The following is a 24,962-nucleotide window of genomic DNA, read 5'->3' on the forward strand; positions in this document are numbered from 1 at the left end:
CACTGTCTGTAATAAACTTTACTGATCTGTGGGTGGCACACAGGTATCCCAGATGGTTGTCAGGGGGGACCAGAACCAGGGAAATTAGCACAGCAGGCTGAGTCCCGGGACCCGCCTCATGCGAAGCCTAGTGATAGGTGGATAGATTATGCAGCAGTACCACATGGCATCATCCCCCTAGTAATGAGGTGCCCCCCTGACTCATTGGGCCCCAAGCAGCCCTCACAGGTGAGGAGGCCTCTTGGTCCTACAGCTGTGTCATCGGGGCTGATCCCATGCCGTGCCATGGGCAGCGAGAGGGGAGGAGGGCTGGAGGGGGGCTTGGAGGGGCTGGCTGGGCTGCAGATGTAAGCTCCCCAAGCAGGCCCTCCACATGGGCCTTATCCTCACACAGATACCAGAGAGAGGTTGTGGCCATTGTTGCCGCTGTAGCCGGGCTAGCCAGGTGGTCGTGGCCCTGGACCAATCTTGGCATGTCTCTAGCTGATTTTCCCCGGAAGTGACATAGATACACTTGAAATGCTGCCTTTTTAAAGGGGATCCCACACCCCCACTGGGGGTTCAGCAGCCCTACATGTATCACAATAATGGGCCTCTTCAGGGATCCCATTTGAGTGCCTCCAGGTTATTACAAAATAGGCCCCGCTTTTTTCTACAACTGATGTCTGATTGTTATGCCTGAAACAGCTCACCCTCTGCATCCTTCCCAATTAGACACAAAGGGCTAGAGTGGAAGAAGTGGTCTTTAGAACTTTAATTGCAGTGAAAGGAGAGAGAACAAAGTGCCAAAAATGGTTCCCTCTGATCCTCCCCTAAGCAGAACAACTTTTCTATAAAGCATGACATCAGAACGTCAGTGCAATCAATTACAATATGATTGGTAGTTATGTTGAGGTCAGAACTTTTAGTATGCATGTCACCTTCTAAAGTGCAAAGTCAGCTCCTGTTACATTACACATGTGTGACCCTACAGAATAAGCCATTGTCTGAATATGATACATTTCAAGAATTCCTTTCTGCCTGGATGTATCTGGCAAACACACAATACTAGCCTGTACCGTTATCTCTGAATTCTCGCTTCTATCACTTAATGTAACTAAACACAGCTTCTCAGAGTAACTAAGCAATTTTGAATTGCTTATAGCAATCACTGCTTTTATTAGGTCTATCAGCATTCAATTAATTGTTAATTATTATAGCTGAGCTTGACTGTGGTATCAGTATTTTCTAATGGGAACAGATTACAACACATGAAGGGGTTTGGAAGACAATGTCAATACTGTGAAGTGAATGGGGTGCAAGTCTACAGCCACCACTACGCCATCTCCAGTCCAACAATCAGCTCAAGACCTGGTAAAATCAATTTGAGTTGATTTGTGATGACACCACAGGGCAAAATGTCGCATAGGAACATGCCGCTGTTTACTCAGGAGGATTCCCAGCCCACAGTTTCGAAAGAGCGGTCTTCATCTCTTTATTCCTGAGTGTGTATATGACAGGATTCAGAAACGGGGTTATGGTGGTATAAAACATGCTCACCACGCCATCTATAGAGTCCTGAGAGGCAGGCCTGAGATAATGGAAAACAACTGGCACATAATATATAACCACCACAGTAATGTGGGCCGTGCAAGTGGAGAAGGCCCGGCGACGCCCTTCACTGCTGCTGATCCTCAAAATGGCTGCCACAATATACACATAAGAGGTCAGGATAAGGATGAAGCAGGTCATGGCTACCAAGCCGACATCCACCAAGATCACCATCTCATTGAGAGTTGTGTCTGCACAAGCCAGTTTCAGAAGAGCAGGGATGTCACAAAAGACATAGTCAATACGGTTTCTCCATCCATAGGGCAGTCGAAAGGTGAGGGTTGTCTCTAACGTTGAGTTCAGGCAGCCTCCCATCATTGTACCCAAAGAGAGGATGAGGCAGGTTCTCCAATTCATGATATTGCTGTAGTGGAGGGGCTTGCATATAGCAATGAAGCGGTCATAAGCCATCACAGTGTAAAGGAGACTTTCTGTACATCCAAGGAAATGCAGAAAGAACACCTGACACATACATTCTCCAAAAGAGATGATTTTCCCACCAGGAATGAATCCTGCAATCACTCTGGGAACAACAATGGAGGAGAAAGCCATATCTAGGATGGACAAATGGCATAGGAACCAGTACATGGGTTTGTGCAAATGAACGTCAGATGCCACCACCCAGACAATCAGGGAATTTCCACAGAGAGTCAGAATATACATAAGTACGAAGAAGAGCAACAAAGGAACCTGCAGTTCTTTTGGGAATGGGAAGCCAGAGATGATGAATGCAGCTGGCGCTGTTTGATTTGGACACTCCATTCAAAGAACGTTTATTTCAGGAAGATAGCCATCGAAACAGAATCAGGGAGACATTTTGGTTACTTTTCCACAATATGGGCAGGGCAGTTCCTATTCCAACATCTCGTATGTAACAGCAGGTTATTCAAACAAGAGGATCTACATACTCTTCTGTGAAAGAGATGGCCTTGCTAGGTTGAAAGTCCATGGAACATAACACAAGTTTAGGAGGTGCTAGAATTCAAAAATTTTGAAGAAATTGAAGAAACACTGATTTTAAAATAAGCGGCTCAATGCTAATTGTACTGCTGGCACTTAAACCATTAAGTAATCAGTTCAACATCACAGTTCACAAATACTCTGGAACATGATATTGGGAATATGAGGTCAAACCATACACACTGCTAGATCCTTCCCACCTAAAGGAATAGGCTCCACTTTGTATAGGTACAAAAGTACCCTAAATATAAAGGAACAGTACTCGTGTATTAAAGAATCCTCTCTCACTAATTAAGTTCAGTGAACAGCTTTCTTCTAATAACTAAGAATGAGATTTAGAAGTCCTGATTTTGGCCTTTTCTTAACCTTACTGGACTGCTTCAAGAGGACTCATAACATTGTCCAGGAGAATACCTAAACTAGCATCTCACTCCCGTAACAGTTTCAGAATGCCATTTCAAGGGCTTATTTAATAGCTGTGCAAACCTTTGGAAGGAGCTTTACAATCCATCTTACCACCTCGCCAAGGCCACAGACCCAACTTTAATTGATCAGTACCGGTGAAATGATTTTAGTGAGGTGGAATGCCTGCAATAAAATTTCTAAAGGTCTGTCCTAGAAGAATAGATAGGGATAAAAGATAATAATTTAATAAGACACCAGAAGCTATGAAAGCTTACTTGTTACTTGCTTGCTTCCTTTAATTTCATTTTGCTTCATCTATAAACTTATCAGAGGTTGTACTGATGAAATATCTGGCTCTGCAATGAGCAATGTAAGTTAAGCTTCTCCAAAGCAACAAGTATTGTGGCTTTTACAGACAATTACATATCATGACATATAGTCTAGCGCCTACTTGGCCAAAGTCTTTCCCATATCTTCTTATTTGTTTCTTCCACTTCTTTGTTTCTTCCACTTTCTGTAGAGTTTTTGCTTTATTCTCAAATCTATATCGTCCAAATGTTTCCATTAGCTGATGATGATATTGCTTCCATTCTATTGTCTTCTAAATGGAGGGATTATCATCTGAAGATAGTGTTGCACAGACAAGCTGGGCAGAAAGATGTGTCCAGACTGGAGAAGAGGTCATCTTTAATCCAGGTCCATCTGGTGCTAGGAACAATGGGTTGGCTGAAGGTTCTCCACCAGCTGAGATACATTCTGCTTTTTCATATGTTTTTATGTGGGTTATCATCTGTGAGTTTTGTGCTTCCACCTCAGTTATTTCCCCAAAGTCTTGCCAGCATGTGCACCATTGACAATTAAGATGTTTCTTATAAACACTTTCCGGTAATTCCAGTGAGTGTTATTAAACTTATTATTTGGAGGAATTATATATTTTGTTTCCTACAGGGGGTAAAAAACTTAGCTACAACCTTTACTAAGATCCTTTGCTTTGGCAAAATTACCCAGCCAGTGATCTGAGTAAGAAAAATGGAAGAACTTCTAATGCTTACCTGAAAGATCCATATAGCCAGTTTGACATGGGTCAAATCCACATTCACCCATTACCCGCATGTTTATCGGATATCTTCCGTTTGCCTCCAATCCGCGATTTTTTCCTCTTCGTTCACATTCCTGCTTCCAATCCATCTTTCTTGCACGTCCCTCCGGTCACACGGCCGCTCGAAAAACCGCTTTAAAAATTTAAAAATTTTTTGAGCGCACTTTTCCGTTATTTCGATCTTGCCTTATAAAGAAACATCATTGAAGATAATGATGCCTCTCTTTCCCCCACTGACAGAACTGATGGCTCTCTCCCGTTTCTTTTTTGGAAATTTGGAAGCATGTGGGAAGCTTTCGTGGGCATTTCCTAAGCAGGACAGTTCAGTGCCTGAATTTTACTGAAGTTTCACTTCCTTGGAGTGTCATTATTTCGATATTTCATAATTTCGATATTACAGTAATATAAAATAAAAAAAATAAAAAACAGTTAAAAAGGAAGTTTCGCGAGTCCGTTCTGAGGATGGATTCACCCCAAAATGATTTTTCAAACTACCAGATTTGATTCAGAAACAGCATAATCAATAAATCCAATGCTATGAAGTCAAAAACAGTCTTTTGCAGACTACGGAGCACTTGCAAGTTGAATCAGCCAATAGGAACTCTTGGAACGGCCGGAGAGACAGGAAGGGGGGTGGTTTTTAAAAAAAACACGTAAATTGCGCATTGGCCCGTTCACGGCCACCGTGAAACTCCTGTTGAAAACCTGTGACCACATATTTGGGAGAAATGCGAATGAAATGCGTCTGTTTAATGAGGTGATGTGACCGGCACTCGGGATTGCATGGGGAATGTGGGGAACATGCGACTTAGAATGAGTAATGTGGATTTGACCCTGGTGAAGTCACTGGGGGGGCACAGTTGGGGCCAAGCTCTGGTCTTGTGGGTGGTTTGAAATATTTTTAGGTAATGGTATTATGATTTATGATGGATGTGTTGTTATGGTAAAAATGGTTCCCCCCAACTTACAGTCAAACTAGACATCACTTGAACTTGTTTTGATAAATCCTAGTGCGCCACCCCCAACAATGGTATATCCATCTCATTGCCCCATTTTTCTCTGCCTGTGGTGAATGTTGGGAATTGCCAGAAGGTCCGCCCTGGCAGCTGGTGAGAATTGAGGGGACGGAGACTCACCCCTTTTTCCCACGCATGTGCATGCTACTGCACCTGCAGCCCTGGATAATGACATCACTTCTGGCACTACTCAGGTGGAGTTTTAGACCTGTTCTTAAGGTATTGGCCCTAGTGCAATGCCATTGTTTCTGGGTCATACCAGGAGTGACATAATAGGCTTTGGGCTGCAGTTGTGTGTATGACCATTTCCCTAGCCTGCCTCCTCCCACTGATTGGTGTACAGAGGCCTGGATCACTGGAAGTGATTCCCTGTCTCCCTCCCTAATGGGAGACCTACCACTCCATATGTGCCATGCCTGGAGATGGCTATCGGCTTTAGAAAAGAAATCAGTTGAATTCATGGGTGATAGCCATATAATCTTACACAGAGTTACAACCTTTTAAACTCATTGACTTCATTGGATTTAGAAGGGTGTAACTCAGTTTATGATTGCGCTGTAAGTCTTATATCAATCCTAACAGTGTCATTATTCACTTTGTTGGTTGGATTATTTATTTATTTATAAGATGTATATGCTGTCTCTCCAGAGACTTGCTCAAGGTGGCTCACAAAATTAAACCCAATGTTTAATGAACCATTAAAAACCCAGCCAATAAAAACTGAGAGCATAAGCAGCAAAAAACCCCACAGATAATGTCCGTGTGTTGGGGGGGGGGAGTATCTGCATATACCAGAGGGACCCCAAAGGTATTACTGATACTTAAAAAAGAACAAAAAGGGATTGATGGATGGATGGATGGATGGATGGATGGGGGAATGAAACTAGAATAGAAGGAAGAAAAATAGAGCAAGAGCTGGAAATGAGGTCTGGAGGGAAGGAAGAAGAGGGAGAAAAGGAGAGGCTGCAGGAGCTGTTAGGGGGAACAAAAGCAGAATTGTGAAATACTGGGGGAAATAGATAAAGGTCGGTAAGTGGCTGGGAGAGGAAGCTGAAGGAAAAGGAGATAAGCTGCAGGAGTGAGTACAGTTGCCAACTCTGGCAAAGGAAATTTGGGAGTCATGTAGGGGTTCCATTCCCCTAGTGGGGGAATGGGATCCCCATCTCCCACCCCTATTGCCCTGAAGCGCTCAGAGTGGCAGCAGGAGAAATATATTTTAAAAAACCTTCAGCATTATAAAAACTGAAAGTGACATGGGACAGCTCTAGGAATCACTGAAAACTCTATGGTTTATTCCCAGAGTTACCTATGTCACTTATATTTTTCTTTACAGGAAGCGGCAAGACATCACTGACAGTGTTATTGCTCCCACCATATCTCCACCCACAGCCCCCCTGGCTTGCAACCGTAGAGCAGTGCTTGGGGATGATGTTTTTGTGCGTGTGGGGGATGTGATGCCATACAGTCCACCCTCCAAAGCTGCCATTTTCTTCAGGGGAACTGATCACTGTAGTCTGGAAAACAGTTCTTATTCTGGGAGAATTTCAGGCACCATCTTGAGGCTGGAAACCATTGCTGTGAGAGGGAGGGAAAGAAGGATAGCAGAGAAAGTATAAGGAGGTAGAATAATGGGGGGCCCTAGCCCTCCATGAGTCCTAGTGGGCTCCCACCCTTGGCGAATCTGCCTTCTCCCTGCCCAGTTGCTCTGTGGGCAAGGGGGTCTGCGGAGCCCGCCGGTGGCCCACTGCCCCCCTAGGCGGCCTGGCTGCTACAGCAAGGCCAGCTGCTGGGCGGCCTGGCCCAGCAGCCCTCCGTGGCACGAGCCGGCTGTCTGGCACCCTTCTACAACCCGTTGTATCATACAACGGTCTCTGGCCTAGTAGTTAATGATCATATTTAGTTGAAGTACTAGGACTTCTATAGAGACTTAATGTTCTTAATTTCAGTAAATTACTAAAATGTTATGTGAGTATATTTTAATATTATTAAAATATTATTTGCTGTATTATGTTTCTGTGGATTATTCCAATAAATTCAACCTAGTGATTGTTTGCTAATGCCTATAAACTCTTCAGGGAACATGATCCCGCCCCTTCCCTTCGGGCCATGAATTATTTATAAAATGTGTTTGTTACAAAGAACATCTCCATTTCTATCCAGATCACGAGCAGTCAGCATAACCAGTAAAGCTTTATAAATACTACAGTCGTGTCACGCTGATCTTTTAGAACACAGTTTCAATGACGGTTTGTTCCAGATGTACCCACGAATGAATTCATCTTCCAGCATCTTCTGAAGCTTTGACATTTTTGTCTGCAAAGACAAAAATGGATCTTGTAAGTCAGATACAATTATTTTTTCCGAATGAAGAGAGATCAAACCTAATTAAATGTATTCAGCACAATCCAGAGAATGTTAATGAATGCTGTGAATATCAAGGTGTTTTAAAACATGCATTGCACATGTTCTTGGTATGTTCTTTTTTGTGGGGGTGGCGCAAAAAACTGCTTTAAAATTTTGGGCTGTGTGCTTTGACAGCGTCACTCAAAAAAATTTCTGCCTCCTCTTGCAGAAGCAGAAATGCTAGAAAAAGACTGTCTGCCACATCTACTTCGGCTAAGTCAGACTTCCTGTCTCTACTCTTGCATTTCTACTTGTGCAACCAATTTCTGGCAACTATGACATATAGTACGGAAAATGCTGGGTTTTGCACAAGATCTTGTATGGATGGGACTGTGCTAAGTATTTATGTTTCAGCTTGTGAACCACTGGATTCAAGAAGTGGTATCTCATGTTTGACTTGGCCAGTTTGAAAGCTATATTTATGTTGTTTTCTGTTTGATTTACCTATCGCTCCTACTGTTGTTAGTTTCAGGTGGGCAGCCGATTTGGTCTGCAGTAGAAGAGCAAGATTTGGGTCCAGAAGCACCCCAAAGACCAGCCAGATTTCCAGGGTATGAGCTTTTGAGAGTCAGAGCTCCCTGCTGTGGTTTTGCAGTATTTTGAAAATTTAGACTTTAGTTAACACGCATTTATTGTGTTTTGTCTTATTGTATGCTAAAACTGTGCAAACTGCCAAGAGAACCCCCCCCCCTCCTTAGTTGGTAAGATATATACATAATCGTCGTCATCGTGTTTGTATGTGGCAGCCAGCACTGGGCAGAAAGTAAGGTGATTTTTAAAAAGATGCATCAGGTTTTATTATACCGATAGATAAATGAAGTTTACAGTGCAGTCCTAAGGACAGTTTCCTGGGAGTAAACCCCATTCAGTAGAATTGAGTAGGACTCTGCTCACAACCTCTACTGCTACTAGTGTTACCAGCTCCAGGTAAGGAAACATCTGGAGATTTTGTAGATGGAGCTTGGGGAGGGTGGAGTTTGGGGAAGGGCTGAACTCAGCAGATTATAATCCTACAGAGTCCCCTGTCCAGAGCAGCCATTTTCTCCAGGGGAACTGATCTCTGTCACCTGGAGATCAGTCATAATTCTGGGAGATCTCCATCCACCACCTGGAGGTTGGCCTAACTACTACTACTACTACTACTACTACTACTACTACATTTTCAAAAATATCAAAGCAGTTTACATAATATTTACAATAATCACTTTAAGAAACCCCACAACCTTTCAGGCCAAGAAATTGAGAGAAATCCCATTTAAAAGGGATATAACAAATCACTTAGCTCTCAGAATAGGAATATATTACACAGATTCTTAAATATTTGCAGAATTGGGGCTCTTTTGGTTTATTTCAAGGAGATTGGTCCACCATTGAGGAAGTTCTACTAGATCTTCTAGCCACCCAGGAGTGCCCTTTAGATCTCAGTTGGGTCTGCTATTTTGCTCTTCTTCTGTGAAATCAGTTTCATATGCTCCTTCACTTGATTAGGTACAAGATCATGAGCTCCTGAGACTTGGAATACCATGAAAGGCAAATGAAGACACCTAACCTCACTGCTGGGATTCAATTCACTCTTCTGGGGTTTTCTGAAATTCTGGAGCTCCAGCTTCTCTTTTTCATGCTCTTCCTAGTCATTTACCTGTTGACACTTCTTGGCAACCTCCTCATACTCCTCACTGTCCGTTCCAGCCCTCAGCTCCATTCCCCCATGTACTATTTTCTTTGTGAGCTGTCCCTCTTGGACATGTTGTATTCCAGTGCTACCGTGCCCAAGATGCTGACGGATTTCCTCACGGGATCAAAAGCCATTTCTTATAAGGGCTGTGTAGTTCAGCTCTACGCCTTTCACTTCTTTGGGGGCACTGAGTGCTTTCTGCTAACCATCATGGCGTATGACCGGTACGTGGCCATATGCAACCCCCTCCACTATGCTGGGATCATGAACAAGATAACTTGTGCCAAGCTGGTGGCTGGAACATGTCTGGTGGGCTCTCTCCATTCTACTCTTCAGACAGTTCTAACGTTCCGTCTCCCTTACTGTGGCCCTTTCAAACTTGACCACTATTTCTGTGACGTTCCACCTTTACTGAAGGTGGCCTGTGCAGAAACCACTCTGAATGAAACTATCGTCAGGGTAAACATTGGCGTCGTAGCCTTGAGCAGTTTTGCGCTGATCCTGGGTTCCTACATCCGCATCGTCACCACCATTCTCAAGATGCGCTCTGAGGAAGGGAAGAAGAAGGCCTTCTCCACTTGTGCTTCCCACCTCACCGTGGTCATCCTCCTCTACGGCCCTTGCATCCTCATTTACTTGCAACCAGCCACCAGCCACCCAATATTGAAAGGCGTGTCCATTTTTTATACATCCGTGACTCCTGCCCTGAATCCTATCATCTATGCTTTGAGAAATGAAGAGATCAAGAAGGCCACGAGGAAACTTATTTTCAACAAGATCTGTTCATGAAAGATTGTGATGCAGGTGCTTTGAGAAACACACTATGAACAGCTCTGATTAATTAAAAACCTTACTTTAGATTAATTTGGAGGTTTAAATTGCTTCCCTACTTCTCAGAGGGTGCATATCAAAAAACATGTTCATTGGTATTGTTTTTTGTTATGCATTCTGATATTGTTTGATTTTGTGTGTGTCTGTGTTATGTGCCATCAAGTTGTTTCCAACCTATGGCGACCCTATGAATGAAAGACCTCCAAAACATCCTTTCATTAACAGACTTGCTCAGATTCTGCAAACTGGAGGATGTGGCTTCTTTTATTGAGTCAAGCCACCTCGTTTTAGGTCTTCCTCTTTTCCTGCTGCCTTCCACTTTTCCTAGCATTATTGACTTTTCCAGAGAATCTTGTCTTCTCATGATGTGACCAAAGTACAATAGCTTTAGTCTTGTCATTTTAGCTTCTAAGGAGAATTCCGGCTTGGTTTGATCTAATACCCACTGATTTGTCTTTTTGGCTGTCCATGATATCTGCAAAACTCTCCTCCAGTACCACATTTCAAATGAATCAATTTTTTTCATGTCAGCTTTCTTTACCGTCCAACTTTCACTTCCATACATGGCAATGGGGAATACCATAGTTTGGATTATCTTGATCTTGGTTCCCAGAGAGACATCTTTATCTTTAAGGATCTGTTTGATTTTATGACAGGAAAACTGCACTTCTGATTAATGTTGTATATCAGGTTGTCAGGTCCCCTTACCCTAGCCAAAATAATAAAGTCATGAAAATTTACTAAGCTCAACATTTAGACAATAATAAACAGCTTTCAAAGATATTTTTTGTATTTGTGAATTATTTAAAGTGATATACAACCATTCTATATCACAAAGTTTACTCCGTATCAAACTGCTGCCTTCAGAACACTTCTGACACACAAACAGCCGTGAGAACTTATACAGAAAGTGCTTGTGCCTAGCTATGTACTAGTAATCCATTCATAAATCCTATGTCCTATACCTCTAAAGTGCTAATATTCAATGGATGTAGTATTGTAATTGCTCATTCGAAGTGCTAATATTCAACAGGTACAGTGTAACAATATTACATTTTCTCATACAAAACCAATGTAAACAATGTACACAATTCCATCAAAGGCATAGTCCAAGATGTGCATCTTAGACAGCCAAGCGCATTTAGCTCCTTCTTGGAGTGGAAATTGACATCTAGGTGATTAATGCAGGAATAGTATGAAAATTTGAATTTATGAATGCATTAGACATTAGTACCAGTACTTGTGCCATCTTTGATAAAGAGCAGAAATGAAACAAAGAAGGAGAACCAGTCAACCCATCAGATGGTCAGCACATCTTGGGCAATAACTGATGCCCTTATACCACCGAATGTAAACACATCCACCCCTTGATGAACTGTACATAATTGGAGGATCTTATTCTCAGGACTTTTGTCTTAGATCATATTAGCATTAATTTATTGTATCTGGAGGACTGATTTCTGGACCCTGATGAAGTGTTGTATACATGAAACAAGCAAAATCCATTAGCCGGCTTCTTGTCGGGCAGGGGGATCCCTTTGAGTCCTTGCTCCATCTCTACAGCTCCACCTAAAAAGAACCAACAAAAAGAGAAAAAAGGATTAGCACTACTTGTCCTATTGAATTACCAGAATACTTACCTGTTGAACTACTGGACTTTTCCTGAATAGCTTTCTTCAGCTATACCATGTGAAATTTAAAGAAAGGATATGTCTTACTAGACATATGTGAGAGTATGCTTTGTGTGTGTGTGTGGTACACACACACCGCCGGGCCCAGGACCACACACACACGCAATATATTAAATATATATATATTAAATATTAAATATATATATAATTGTTTGGAGTATATTTATTGTGTTTTCCTCCAGAGTGGGATTTACCACTGGGTAGTGCGGCCCGGTGTGGGGCCAGCAACCCTAGCCCAGCTGCCCTAGGTAGACAGGAAAAGGGAGAAGAGTGTTTTGGAAAGGCAAAACATGTTTGAGTGGGAGAGGGAAACATTTAGGCTGGAGAAAAAAGGAAGGATCCTTTGAAATGGAGAGAAAGAAACAAAGAAGGATCCTTGGGAAGGGGGGACAGAAACAGAGAAGGATCTTTTAGAATTGAGGAAGAAACAAGGAGGATCGTTGGGAAGAGGGCAGGAACAGGGAAGGAAACTTTGAAAGGTGGTGGTGGGGATTGAAATGACCCCTCCTTGCAACTGCCCCACCCCACCCCAAATATCACCTCCTGCCTGGACCACTGGCACTGTAAGACTCAGTATGGCTCCTTCACCTCCCATGTCATCCAAACTAGAGATGGGCACTACCCGCATTACGATAAAAAAAAACCCACGATAAAGGCGATCGCACGATCGTGACCCGGCGGATCGGTGCCATCCACAGCAAACGATCCAGCGGTCAGGAGGGGCCTGGATCGGGGCTGGATCGGGGTGATCAGGCTCAGATCAGGAAGCCAGACACTCAAGCGGCAGCAATCAATTCCCCTGGCAATGGAGCCAGGGGAAGGCCTGAGCTGTGTTTGCCCTCCTTCTGTCACCCTGGAAGCCCGAATGGAGGCCCAGCTTTCCTTGATCAGCAGGGCTTCCTTCCAACCACAGAGCAGCAAAGCACTCACCAGTTGGGAGAAGACACCCAGGGGAGGGAGGGGGAAGGGGGTGTTCTGTAGCCATGGGCACTCCAATCTCATCCCTGCAAACCCTGATAGGCAGCTCTGATGGCCAAACACAGACCTCCTGCGTTGCTGAATGGGACCCATGTTTATAAATAGCCACGGGCTCAGGCTGGGTTTCACTTTCTGCGAGCAGTGGAGTGGGACAGAGTTCTTGCTTGCCACTCGCTAGCCTTTGGGGGGGGGGAGAGAGAGAGAGAGAGAGAGAGAGAGAGAGAGAGAGAGAGAGAGAGAGAGTACAATTGTGCTTGGCTTTAGTGGCCTGTTTGGCCTGGTGGGTGGGCACATGGGGGGTGCTGCCAGCAAGCAGCCAGACCCCCTGCCCCCTGAGGGGAGACGGCTCATCACCACTTCCCCGTGCTCACCGGGCCCAGCGGCCACCGTCCTCACCCACCTTCCTTTCCCGGCGGGAGTACCAGCATGCTCCAGTTTGGCCTGGTGGGCGGGCACATGGGGGTGCCGCCAGTGAGCAGCCAGACCCCCCACCCCCTGAGAGGAGGCGGTTCATCGCCGCCTCCCCGTGCCCGCCAGGCCCAGCAGCCACCGTCATCACCCACCGTTCTTTTCTTGCCAGCGCGCTCCTTTTTGGCCTGGCGGGCGGGCATATGGTGGTGTCCCTGTCAAGCAGCCAGACCCCCCGCCCCCTGAGGAGAGGTGGCTCGTTGCCGTCTCCCCGTGCCCGCCGGGCCCGGTGGCCACCATCATCACCCACCTTCCCACATAGCTGGGAATAGCAGCGTGCCCCGCTTTGGCTTCCACGATCCACGCTTCACGATTCACGGATTGGGAACGGGAGATGATAGCTGTGGATCGTTTATTCGGGATTGTCGCCAGCGCCGATCCACGATCAGCTGGATCATTAATTTTTTTGGGATCGTGCCCATCTCTAATCCGAACACAATCTGCAACATTTGCTTGCAGACCCCTACTTGTTACCTTAGAATAATAAAGCAAAGCAATTACTTATAATAAGCAACAACGCAAAAATAAAGCTTTGTTCTTCTTGTCTTGCTGATAATTCTTCTACATCAACGCTATAATTGTAAACTCTACAGTAATGCCTCATTAGGTGGGGACGTCGTCTTTCAATGTCTTTAGGGGGTTGGTCCCAGAGCTACCAATCCAACATAAAAACATGTCTGGGGGCAATTCATACCCTCAATAAGACGACAGACACAGTAAGATGGAAGATTAGAATGTCTCCACTTTCTGAGCAACCTTGAAGTGTGATCAGAAAGATATTTATTTTGGACCTAGACATTCGCTGCTTGCTTCAAACATGTTTCATCTTCCTTCGAAGGTGCAGCTGTAGAGTGATTTTTGAGAGTCCTTGAGATCTTTATGAAGAGAAGATCTTCCTTTAGATTGGTATGACTATACTATGTCTCTATAGACAAATGCAATTACAACAAACAAACGCACTTGCAACTAATTTTAGGAGTCAGGTAAGTCCATACACAGGCTGTAAATTGTCAGGAATTACTGTTTTGCATTGCCTAATATTCTTTATAGGGAGGGAAGGCAGCATGGTATAGCCCAATCTCATCAGGTCTCAGAAACTAAGCGGGGTCAGATGGGCGACCTCGAAGGAAGACACCTCGGAGGAAGGCACTGGCCAGCCACATCTGCTTCTCATTTGTCTTGAAAGCCCTCTGCTGAGGTTGCCATAAGTCAGTTGTAACTTGATGGCACATTACACACACACAATATTCATTACACCTGCAAACTCAACAGACTGCACTCTTTCACATTCACACACAAATCCACCCACATTTTTTTCCAGTTGAGGATTTCCTGATCTCTTTTCAAGATACATTGCAAGCAGGATAAGAATGGAAAGAAATACATTCTTCAAAATATTACTGAAATTACATTTCAACAAACATTTTAAATTTGGTGGGATTTAAATTTGGTGTAGTGGTTTAGTGTAGTGGTTAAGAGGATGGGACTCTAATCTGGAGAACCGGGTTTGATTCTTCATTCTTCCACTTGAAGCCAACTGGGTGACCTTGGGTCAGTCACAGCTCTCCGGAGCTCTCTCAGCCCTACCCACCTCACAGGGTGATTGTTGTGAGGATAATAATAACATACTTTGTAAACTGCTCTGAGTGGGTGTTAACTTATCCAGAAGGTTAAAAAAAAAAGGTCAAAGTAGTCCCCTGTGCAAGCACCGAGTCATTACTGACCCACGGGGGGACATCGCATCATGACATTTTCTTGGCTGACTTTTTGTTACGGGGTGGTTTTCCATTGCCTTCCCCAGTCATCTACACTTTACCTCCAGGAAACTGGGTACTCATTTTACTGACCTTGGAAGGATGGAAGGCTGAGTCAACCTTGAGCCAGTTACCTGAACCCAGCTTCCTCCAGGATCAAACTCATGAGCTTGGGCTGCAGTACCGCAGCTTATCACTCTGCAGTAAATCAAATGTTGTTTTTATAGTTGAATCTATAATGCTGGTTTGCATTGATCTACAAAATATTAACTCTGGCTGATAAAAGAAAGTGGGGCAATGGCTCCTATCTGAATAAGCTCAGGTTCGCAACCCTCAGACTTTTCTGTCTCCAACTTTTCCCATTTTCTTTCCTCATTCAGGACTATAGGAACAAACAGAACAACAGACTCGAGAGTGAATGGAGAAAGTCAACTTCACTGTGGTGATTAAATTCACTCTCCTGGGGTTTTCCGAAATGCAGAGTCTTCAGTCATTATTCTTTGCTCTCTTTCTAGCTATTTACCTCTTGACTTTGCTTGGGAACACCATTATCCTCCTCACGATCCGCCTTAGCCCCCAGCTCCATTCCCCCATGTACTATTTCCTCTTTGAGTTGTCCCTCTTGGATGTCTGTTACTCCAGTACCACAGTCCCCAAAATGATCACCGGCTTCATCAATGGCTCCCAGAGCATCTCCTACGAGGGTTGTGTGGCTCAGCTGTATTTCTTCCACTTCTTTGGGGGCACGGAGGGCTTTCTTCTCACTGTGATGGCATTTGACAGATACGTGGCCATATGCAACCCTCTCCGTTACACCAACATCATGAGCAAGATGGTTCTCAGGAAGCTCATGCTTGGAACGTGCCTTGTTGGAACACTCCATTCCACCTTTCAGACGGTGCTCACTTTCCGTCTCCCTTACTGTGGTCCCTACACACTTGAACACTACTTCTGCGATGTCCCTCCTCTGCTCAAAGTAGCTTGTGCTGACACATCTCTAAACAAAATAGTTATCATGGTGAACGTTGGCATTGTGGCCCTCAGTTGCTTCCTCTTGATCCTGGGCTCCTACATTCGTATAGTCATTACCATTCTCAAAATGCGATCTGAGGAGGGGAAGAGGAAAGCTTTCTCCACATGCACGGCCCACCTCATCGTCGTCTTGACTCTCTATGTTCCTTGTGTCCTGATATACTTACAACCAGCCACCACCAACTCCATCCAGAAGGTGATGGCTGTTTTCTACACCGCCATCACTCCTGCCTTAAATCCGCTCATCTATTCTTTGAGAAGTGAAGAAATCAAAAAGGCAATGAAGAAACTTCTCTTCAGGCAGGTATTTTCTCTTCAGGAAAAAAAGAGACAGGGATGAATCACACAACACATTTTTTCCACATCATAAATCATGTGAGTGTTGCAGAGATGGGAAGTGGAGTGGACATCATTTTTCTCTTAAATGAAGCTTGGATTTGGAGAATTCCCATTCCATTCCTGGGAATTGTTTTGTGACATCTTATGAGCCAACTTGTTTATAGTGGCATGAATTTTGGTAGATGTTAAACTCTTGAAAGTATTTGGCCTCTGTGGAAGCAAGTAGTCTTAGAAGGGTGTTTTCCATAGCTATTCCATCTGCGGTTATTGAAGGCGGGTATAATAAAATCCCCTACCTAGAAAGGACCTAGGAGAGGTTGAGTCTGTAGAGCATATGTTCTTTAGCTGTCCATTTTATAGGGAGGCTCATCTTAGATTTATTACCCCATTACTTAATATGATCCCTCGGCATATAACCACCAACAAAGCAAGGCTTCACTGGTTTTTATCTGATAAAAATGTTACAATTACATGTTAAGTTGTTGAATTCAGTGCACTGATTCTTAAACTATGGGAGTTGCATCTTAAAAATTCATAATTCTTTTTTAAATTGTATCTTCTCTTTGATCAATTAGTATGCTGGTCTTAGGACCGTAATATAATTGAAGATGATGATGTAGCTGAGTAATCACCATTTTGATACAGTAGGATCTTATTTGTGAGCCATTTGTGCTACACTAAAGGAATTAGAGCTACTTCATGCTGTATGAATTAATCATGTATTTCTTTAGTAAAATATGTATATCTTCCCTTTCCTAATGGTTCGGGGGGGAGGGGGGGAGGGTTACAAATCACAATTTAAAATGACAATTTAAAACTTACAAAAGAAAGCCCAAATCCTCCCCACATATGACATTTTTCAGTATCAAGCATATAAAACTATAGATGCTGTTCCTATATGTCTGTGAGGAGCAGTCCTGGTCATGGATCTCTGGGCACGTACACTGCCATCTAACCACTGGCTCAGTAAATTATTCTCAGGATCATCAAAATGGGAATCTAATTACAGAAATTATGCAGTGATGCAACTGCAAGGGTGCCACGGAAGCATTCTTGAGGAGCACAGCACATGCTTGGTGAAGGTGGGCACAATGATGAGTCAACAAGGGGTGCCACCGGAGCCTGCGAACCCTGGCCAAGGCTCTGGAATAAGCTATCAGTGAAGTTGTATCGTAGTGATTCCTTACTCAGATGAAGATGGGCAAGTAGGTAAAGGTAGTCCCCTGTGCAATTCCCAGAAATGGAATTGGGGGGACGTCGCATCACGACGTTTTCTTAGCAGACTTTTTACGGGGTGGTTTGCCATTGCCTTCCCCAATCATCTACTCTTTACCCCCAGGAAACTGGGTACTCATTTTACCGACGTCAGAAGGATGGAAGGCTGAGTCAGCCTTGAGCCAGCTACCTGAACCCAACTTCCACCAGGATTGAACTCAGGTTGTGAGCAGAGCTTAGGCTGCAGTACTGCCACTTACTGTTCTGCGCCACGGGGCTCTTTTTTGGTGGCGTAGATCCTGGGCAGAGACCACCATTTTAAGCAAACATTTTTGCGACTGAATTGGTGAATTGGTGAATTGGTTGTTTGCGGGTCTTGTGCCTGCTGCTTTTTGTTATATGCTTTTGTAGAGATGTTTACAAGATCTAGCTATGCCGAATTTCTCTCTAAATTTTGGGATTCTGTATTATGAGAAATGTTTACCAGAGTACAACTCATGAAACCAGAGACTGGGCTTGTTCTAGAATTGTTTTCACAGAATGAGCCCATAAATACAAATAAAAATAATCTGCAAAACTAGCTCTCGGTGTGGTGCAAAATCTGTTAATGATCATTATTCCTTCTATATTATACCATGTGAAACTTCAACTTCTGTAACATAGAAACAGAAATCAGGTCACTGTTCAAATCTAGTCCTTTCTGGTAGAATACTAAAAAAACCTCTTAAAATGCCTTTTGGTATAGAAAAGGTAATTTAAAGGGAGGTTCTTTATTGGTTTAAATCCTGTCACTCCACTCACTCATGTCTGAAAGTTTCCTCCAGTGGACGCCCAAGCATTATTCCACTACTCCTGAGGTTAGAGGAAGCTTTCAGATATGGCTGAGTGAAACTGTAGGATACAAGTCAGTGGTTTGGATTCGGCACAAATTTTCTTCTAGTGCTAGAGCTCTTGCACAAGTGAAAACAGGGGCAGCGCCAGGGTTTCTGGTGCCCACGCCTGCCCCTATGTGCATATGCACATAGTGTGCGCGCCCCCGCCCCCCAGACTGCATGATGATGTCACTACATTATGACGTCATCACGCAGCAAGCTGGCCCCATTGACTGGCAGGTGTCTGGGACAGTACGTGGAGGCTGCCTGCACTCCCAGTTGGGTGCGGCAGGTGGTTAGGGAGGTTCCAAACACCAGCCTGGATGCCTGCCGTGCCTGGCCCACGGCTGCTGCACCCGGCCGGGGGTGTGTGTTGGTGGTGGCAGCAGTGGCGGCAGCACGGGGCTGGCCGGCTGCAGCAGCTGCAGGCCAGGCACACCAGCTCCGTGGTGCATGCCTCCACCCCAGCACCCCCTCCAGCACCCCCTCCGGTGCCTCAGCACCCATGGCACCCACCTCACCACCTCAATGGTGGCACCAGCCTTGAGTGGAAATGCAAGAAAAAGTCTGCAATAGCTGCTTGCATGAAGTCAGACTTGTTCTGCCCAAACATTCATTTCTTCTTGCACAAGATCTTGTGTAACCAATTTGGGGGTTGTATCACAAAGAGCAAGGAAAGTGCTAAGAGCTACACAAGATCTTTTGCAAGTGGAACTTCTCTAAGTTCATTTCTGTTTCTGTTTGTGCATCGCTGGGTCCAAGGTGTTATCTTTAGCTTTTATGTTACAGCTCACAATTGTGCTCTCTTGCAACACACAACCCCACCCAAATTCATAGGCACCCCCACCAACTAGGCTTGCCAGCCTCCAGGTGGTGGCTGGAGATCTTCCGGAATTACACCTGATCTCCAGGTGACAGAGATCCATTCCCCTGGAGAAAATGGCTGCTTTGGAGGGTGGACTCTATGGCATTATATTATTCTGATGCTCCTCCCCTCCCCAAACCCCACCCTCTCCAGGCTCCACTCCCAAAATCTCCAGGAATTTCCCAACCTGGACCTGGCAACCCTACCTCCAACACTATCCCTTTGTGTGAGAAAACAAAATTTGAAAAAAAATTACAATATATTATTCAGTACCCAAGGTTTTACCTCCTTTAATATCGAACAATATATTTTAATTTTCAAGTATTTAAAGTTGCTCACGAGTGCTATCGTGCCCCTTCCCTAGCAGTAACTTTAGTGTCCTTCCTGTTTGCCAGTGAAAGCAACAGTGGACCATCCCCCACCCTGCCAAGCTTCTATAGCTGAGGTGTGATTTGTTTGTGTATTACAAGAACTAGACAGCTTTTTGTCTGGGCGATGAGTCATCCCTACCTCAATTGTTTTGAGTTTAGCCAGAAAAAGGCACAGTAACCTCTGAGCACGGATAAAATACAGACCCATTTATAGTAAACTATAAGGGAAATTTTGGGTTGCAGCAGGGCATTTCTTCAGAAATTGGCAGCCCGAACATGCCCTGTTGCCCTCCCCCCACCTATTGGTGACTGGGGCAGTTCAATTTTTTAGCTCACACACCATCACATTTTTTTTAACTTAAATGAGGGCTGGATTCACCACACTTGGGCCGGTGAGGAAGAAGAGGCACAGCAATGGCCTGCTTTTCTCTGTGTGGGCCTGGGCGGAGTGTAGTTGGTGATAGGTTACCAGGTACAGCTTGGGAAATTCCTGGAGATTTTGGGGGTGGAGCCTGGAGAGGGCGGGGTTTGGGGAGGGGAGGCACCTCAGAATGGTATAATGCCATAGAGTTCACAATCCAAAGCTGCCATTTTCTCCAGGGGAACTGATCTCTGTCACCTGGAGATCAGTTGTATTTCCGGAAGATCTCCAGCCACCACCTGGAGGCTTACAACCAAAGCCAAAAGGGAAGCCCCCGGGGGCTACAAGACATGCAACAACAGCAACCGGAGGACGCCACAACAGTAATAGTTGTATAATAATTTATAATAAAGTGCAAAAGTGCAATGGTGTACAAACAAGGTACAAAAATTCAAAAGATGCAATAATTACAATGAATACGGAACAGCAGTCTGTCGCCAAGGAAATTAATTTTACAACCATACAATGATGGGCTCAACTGGAGGTGGAGAGTGCAGAAAGGAAGGGTTGGAGAGAAACAGTCCAGAAGATCACGCCAAGAGTAAAAGGGACCACGCTAGCCGACGGGCTAAAGCTTCCATTTACAATTCCCGTTTCGGAGCTTCTTCTTCCAGGGCTAGTCTCTAAGGGTTGTTAAATACAATATAATAATAAATAATCGCTGGTAAACCACATTCCTACATGTACCCCCCAACTGTAAACATATATAACAATAAATACTCACTATCCGTAACCAACACTCCTCACACACCCACCAGTACAGAGCAGAAATTCAATCGACAGGTGTAAGAGCTCAACGACACACCCCTCCATTTATACTCACTCTCCTGGGTCACCGAGTCATACAGAATTAAAGGGCTCGTACCACACTGGACTACAAGTATACAACCATACAACGAAAATAACGAAAACAAAGCTAGACACTCACAAAGAACTGGACCACCGGTAATTCATTAGCCAAGAAAGCAGGTATAGTCAATAGAGAGGTTCAACCCCCCTGGGCTCATGCTCTGGAGGGCGAAGATCCATTTCGACTCGGATCGTAAAAGGTTGGTGGTGCAACCAGCATCCAACACCTCCAGTACCGAGACAGACAACTCCCTGGGATCATTATGGCAAGATATAAAATGTTCAACTAAGGGGGCCTCCCTAACTTGATTTTTAATTCTAGACAGGTGCTCCTGTATCCGGACACGTAGCTGCCGTGTGGTGCTGCCAACATAATTGAGGCCACACCCGCATTGAATGATGTATACCACATTGGGAGATTTGCATGTGGAAAATTTAATCGGGAGAGTTCTCCTGGGGGTTATTAAGCTCGATAAGTCCACCATCAAATTGCAAACTGAACAGTCGCCACAAGGGAAATGTCCAGATGGAAGAGAACGACCAGGAGTTGATCTACTAAACTCTGATCTAACCAGAATGTCTTTAAGGCTTCTAGTTCTTCTAAGACCTGCTAGGGGGTATTGCTCACAGCCTGGGATCCCGCTCACCAAATGCCAATGTCTCCTAATAATTTTATTTATGGCACCCGTCATAGAAGTATATTCCATGGACCACTTGATTCTAGGGTCCCGCTGGCGGGGTCTCGGCTGTAAGAGTAATTCACGCGGAGTAGAAGCCGCTCTCCTAGTGGCTGGTCGTATAACCGCTGCTGGGTAGCCTCTTAAAGCAAAACTAGCCTCCATTGCTCGGCAGTGCAGATTAAAGTCAAAGAGATTGGTGGAATTCCGTCTGACTCTTAAAAATTGACCAATGGGGATATTATTTTTCAAACGTCTAGGATGAAACGAGTCATAATGTAAATAGGAATTCCTATCCGTTGGTTTAACAAAAGGCCGCACCCCAAGCGAGCCAGGTGTGCGTTTGTATATGGTGACATCTAAGTAATTAATACAACTCATACTCCCAACCCAGGAAAACTCAATGTCCGGGTCAAGAGTATTAAGCCAGTGTCCGAATTCTTCCGCGGGGGAGGGGGAGTCAAGAATGGCTATGACGTCATCAATGTATCGTTTGTAGAAAACAATGAACTTCTTAAAGGGGTTGGACTCAGAAAAAACGTGTTGCTGTTCCAAACGTGACATATAAAGATTGGCAATGCTAGGGGCCGCAGCACACCCCATTGCCACGCCTTTGACCTGGTAGTAATATGTATGGTCAAACCTGAAATAATTTTTTTTCAAGAATAATATCCAAAAGGCTAAGCAAGAATGGGGTGGAGGGACTCTGTACAGTCCGTGACCAAAGTGCGGTTTCCACCACGGCTCTGGCGCCCTCATGCGGTATAGATGTATACAGGGACCTGACGTCTAAGGTCATCAAATATGCTGTCTCAGGCACCTTTAAAGGTTCCAAAAGGGATATAAGGGACATGGTGTCCTTAAGGTAAGCCGCAGTTTCAATTACCAAGGGCTGGAGGAAAAAATCAATGTAAATAGATAGAGGCTCCAAAACGGAATTGGACCCTGATATTATTGGTCTGCCGGGAGGCGGACGCCCCGGTTTGTGTACCTTAGGTAGAATGTAAAAAACCGGGGTACGGGGTTGTTTGTTAATTAAAGCTTCATAGGTTTTCTGATCGATCTCATTAGAGAGTAAACCTTCGTCCAACACAATCTTAATGATCCGTTGGATATGCGCTAAAGGGTTGCTAGGGATCCGTTGGTAATCAGTGTGGATGTTAAGCTGACGTTCAGCCTCCTGCACGTAATGGACGGTGTCTTGAACTACCACACCGCCCCCCTTGTCGGCAGCCTTAATTACAATGGCATCGTCGTCCCTCAGGGACTGGAGGGCGAGCCATTCCTGTTTGGTCAAGTTATGATTACAATGAATTTTATTCTGTTCCATGCGGCCAATATCCCTGAGGACAACCTGCTCAAAGGAGTCGATCAATGGGTCCGAAATGGACGGGTGGGGTGTGTCGTTGAGCTCTTACACCTGTCGATTGAATTTCTGCTCTGTACTGGTGGGTGTGTGAGGAGTGTTGGTTACGGATAGTGAGTATTTATTGTTATATATGTTTACAGTTGGGGGGTACATGTAGGAATGTGGTTTACCAGCGATTATTTATTATTATATTGTATTTAACAACCCTTAGAGACTAGCCCTGGAAGAAGAAGCTCCGAAACGGGAATTGTAAATGGAAGCTTTAGCCCGTCGGCTAGCGTGGTCCCTTTTACTCTTGGCGTGATCTTCTGGACTGTTTCTCTCCAACCCTTCCTTTCTGCACTCTCCACCTCCAGTTGAGCCCATCATTGTATGGTTGTAAAATTAATTTCCTTGGCGACAGACTGCTGTTCCGTATTCATTGTAATTATTGCATCTTTTGAATTTTTGTACCTTGTTTGTACACCATTGCACTTTTGCACTTTATTATAAATTATTATACAACTATTACTGTTGTGGCGTCCTCCGGTTGCTGTTGTTGCATGTCTTGTAGCCCCCGGGGGCTTCCCTTTTGGCTTTGGTTGTAATCCTTAGGGATCATGGCTGATTTAGCCGAGACCTTTGCCTTCACGGCAGAGGAACGTGACCAAATACTATCTATTAACAAGTCTCTACTTGGGTCTACCACTTCGGTACCACTTGAGGATTGGTCTACCCTGGAGCAACTTGAAATGAAAAAATGTCGCTTGTCTCTTAACGCGGCCTCTTTAACGGATTATTCTGTTAACAAGTTCATCCCGAGGGGCTTGCGCGTCCACAAGCCCCTGGGGATGTTTAAAGACAACGCGGATTTTAAGACCCGTTGGGCAGCGATCCTTAATAAGTGTTCTTTCGATCTAATGTTACTTCTTATTCAAACTTCTAATGTTGAATTGGAAAAAATAAAGCTGGACACAGCAAAGATGGAGGATGATTTAAAATCTAAGGTTACTCTTGAGGAGTTTAACCGTAAGAAAGCCGAATTGGATCAATGCATTGCTGACAGCAAAGAGCGTTTGAAAGCAATTAAACTCAAGAAATTTGAAAGGGACAGAAAGGATTACACCACCGGGCGTATCTATCAGTGGAGGGATGATATTTCTGTGAAACCCCGCATGAGGGTGACATGGGCCAGTAGTTTACAACAGGGATCTGAATATGAGACCACTGAACCGTCCGAGACAGACACCTCCGGAGATGAAGGGTCTAGTATTAGGACACTAAGGAACCGGGAGATTCCTCGCCAGCCGGGGGGTCATTTTTTAGGGAAGCCTTCGTCCCGGTTCAAACGGAACAACAGAACCCGGACTTGATATTTAACTTGTCATCGAGAGTTTTGACAGACCTTGAGAAAACTGTTCTAAATAAGGGGCTGGGCTTTGTTCCAGCTCCACGTTATGATGCTTTCCATATGCGTGTAGATTTCTTTAAATTGATCAGACTTATTAAATTAAGAAGGTTTTTTGACAATGTTCGGGACCCGGCACCTACCACCGGGATTAGGGCCAGATCTACGTTTTGTCCGTCCATTTCGGACCCATTGATCGACTCCTTTGAGCAGGTTGTCCTCAGGGATATTGGCCGCATGGAACAGAATAAAATTCATTGTAATCATAACTTGACCAAACAGGAATGGCTCGCCCTCCAGTCCCTGAGGGACGACGATGCCATTGTAATTAAGGCTGCCGACAAGGGGGGCGGTGTGGTAGTTCAAGACACCGTCCATTACGTGCAGGAGGCTGAACGTCAGCTTAACATCCACACTGATTACCAACGGATCCCTAGCAACCCTTTAGCGCATATCCAACGGATCATTAAGATTGTGTTGGACGAAGGTTTACTCTCTAATGAGATTGATCAGAAAACCTATGAAGCTTTAATTAACAAACAACCCCGTACCCCGGTTTTTTACATTCTACCTAAGGTACACAAACCGGGGCGTCCGCCTCCCGGCAGACCAATAATATCAGGGTCCAATTCCGTTTTGGAGCCTCTATCTATTTACATTGATTTTTTCCTCCAGCCCTTGGTAATTGAAACTGC

The 24,962-nt window shown here is 44.6% G+C and overlaps 3 protein-coding genes across 3 annotated transcripts; 2 read left to right on the plus strand and 1 right to left on the minus strand.

Annotated features, from left to right (window-relative positions):
* Positions 1-1,422: 1,422 nt before the first annotated feature.
* Positions 1,423-2,352, minus strand: LOC129340232 (olfactory receptor 10G6-like). Its single transcript, XM_054994892.1, has one exon. It carries the CDS (start codon positions 2,350-2,352, stop codon positions 1,423-1,425), a length of 930 nt encoding a protein of 309 aa, XP_054850867.1.
* A 6,655-nt stretch (positions 2,353-9,007) lies between these two features.
* LOC129339796 (olfactory receptor 10G4-like) lies at positions 9,008-9,937 on the plus strand. Its single transcript, XM_054994375.1, has one exon. The coding sequence runs from the start codon at positions 9,008-9,010 to the stop codon at positions 9,935-9,937; it is 930 nt and encodes a 309-aa protein (XP_054850350.1).
* Positions 9,938-15,288: 5,351 nt separating this feature from the next.
* On the plus strand, positions 15,289-16,242 carry LOC129339797 (olfactory receptor 10G4-like). Its single transcript, XM_054994376.1, has one exon. It carries the CDS (start codon positions 15,289-15,291, stop codon positions 16,240-16,242), a length of 954 nt encoding a protein of 317 aa, XP_054850351.1.
* Positions 16,243-24,962: the final 8,720 nt, after the last annotated feature.

Source organism: Eublepharis macularius, chromosome 12 (assembly GCF_028583425.1).
Source record: "Eublepharis macularius isolate TG4126 chromosome 12, MPM_Emac_v1.0, whole genome shotgun sequence".
In the NCBI taxonomy this organism is placed as follows: domain Eukaryota; kingdom Metazoa; phylum Chordata; class Lepidosauria; order Squamata; family Eublepharidae; genus Eublepharis; species Eublepharis macularius.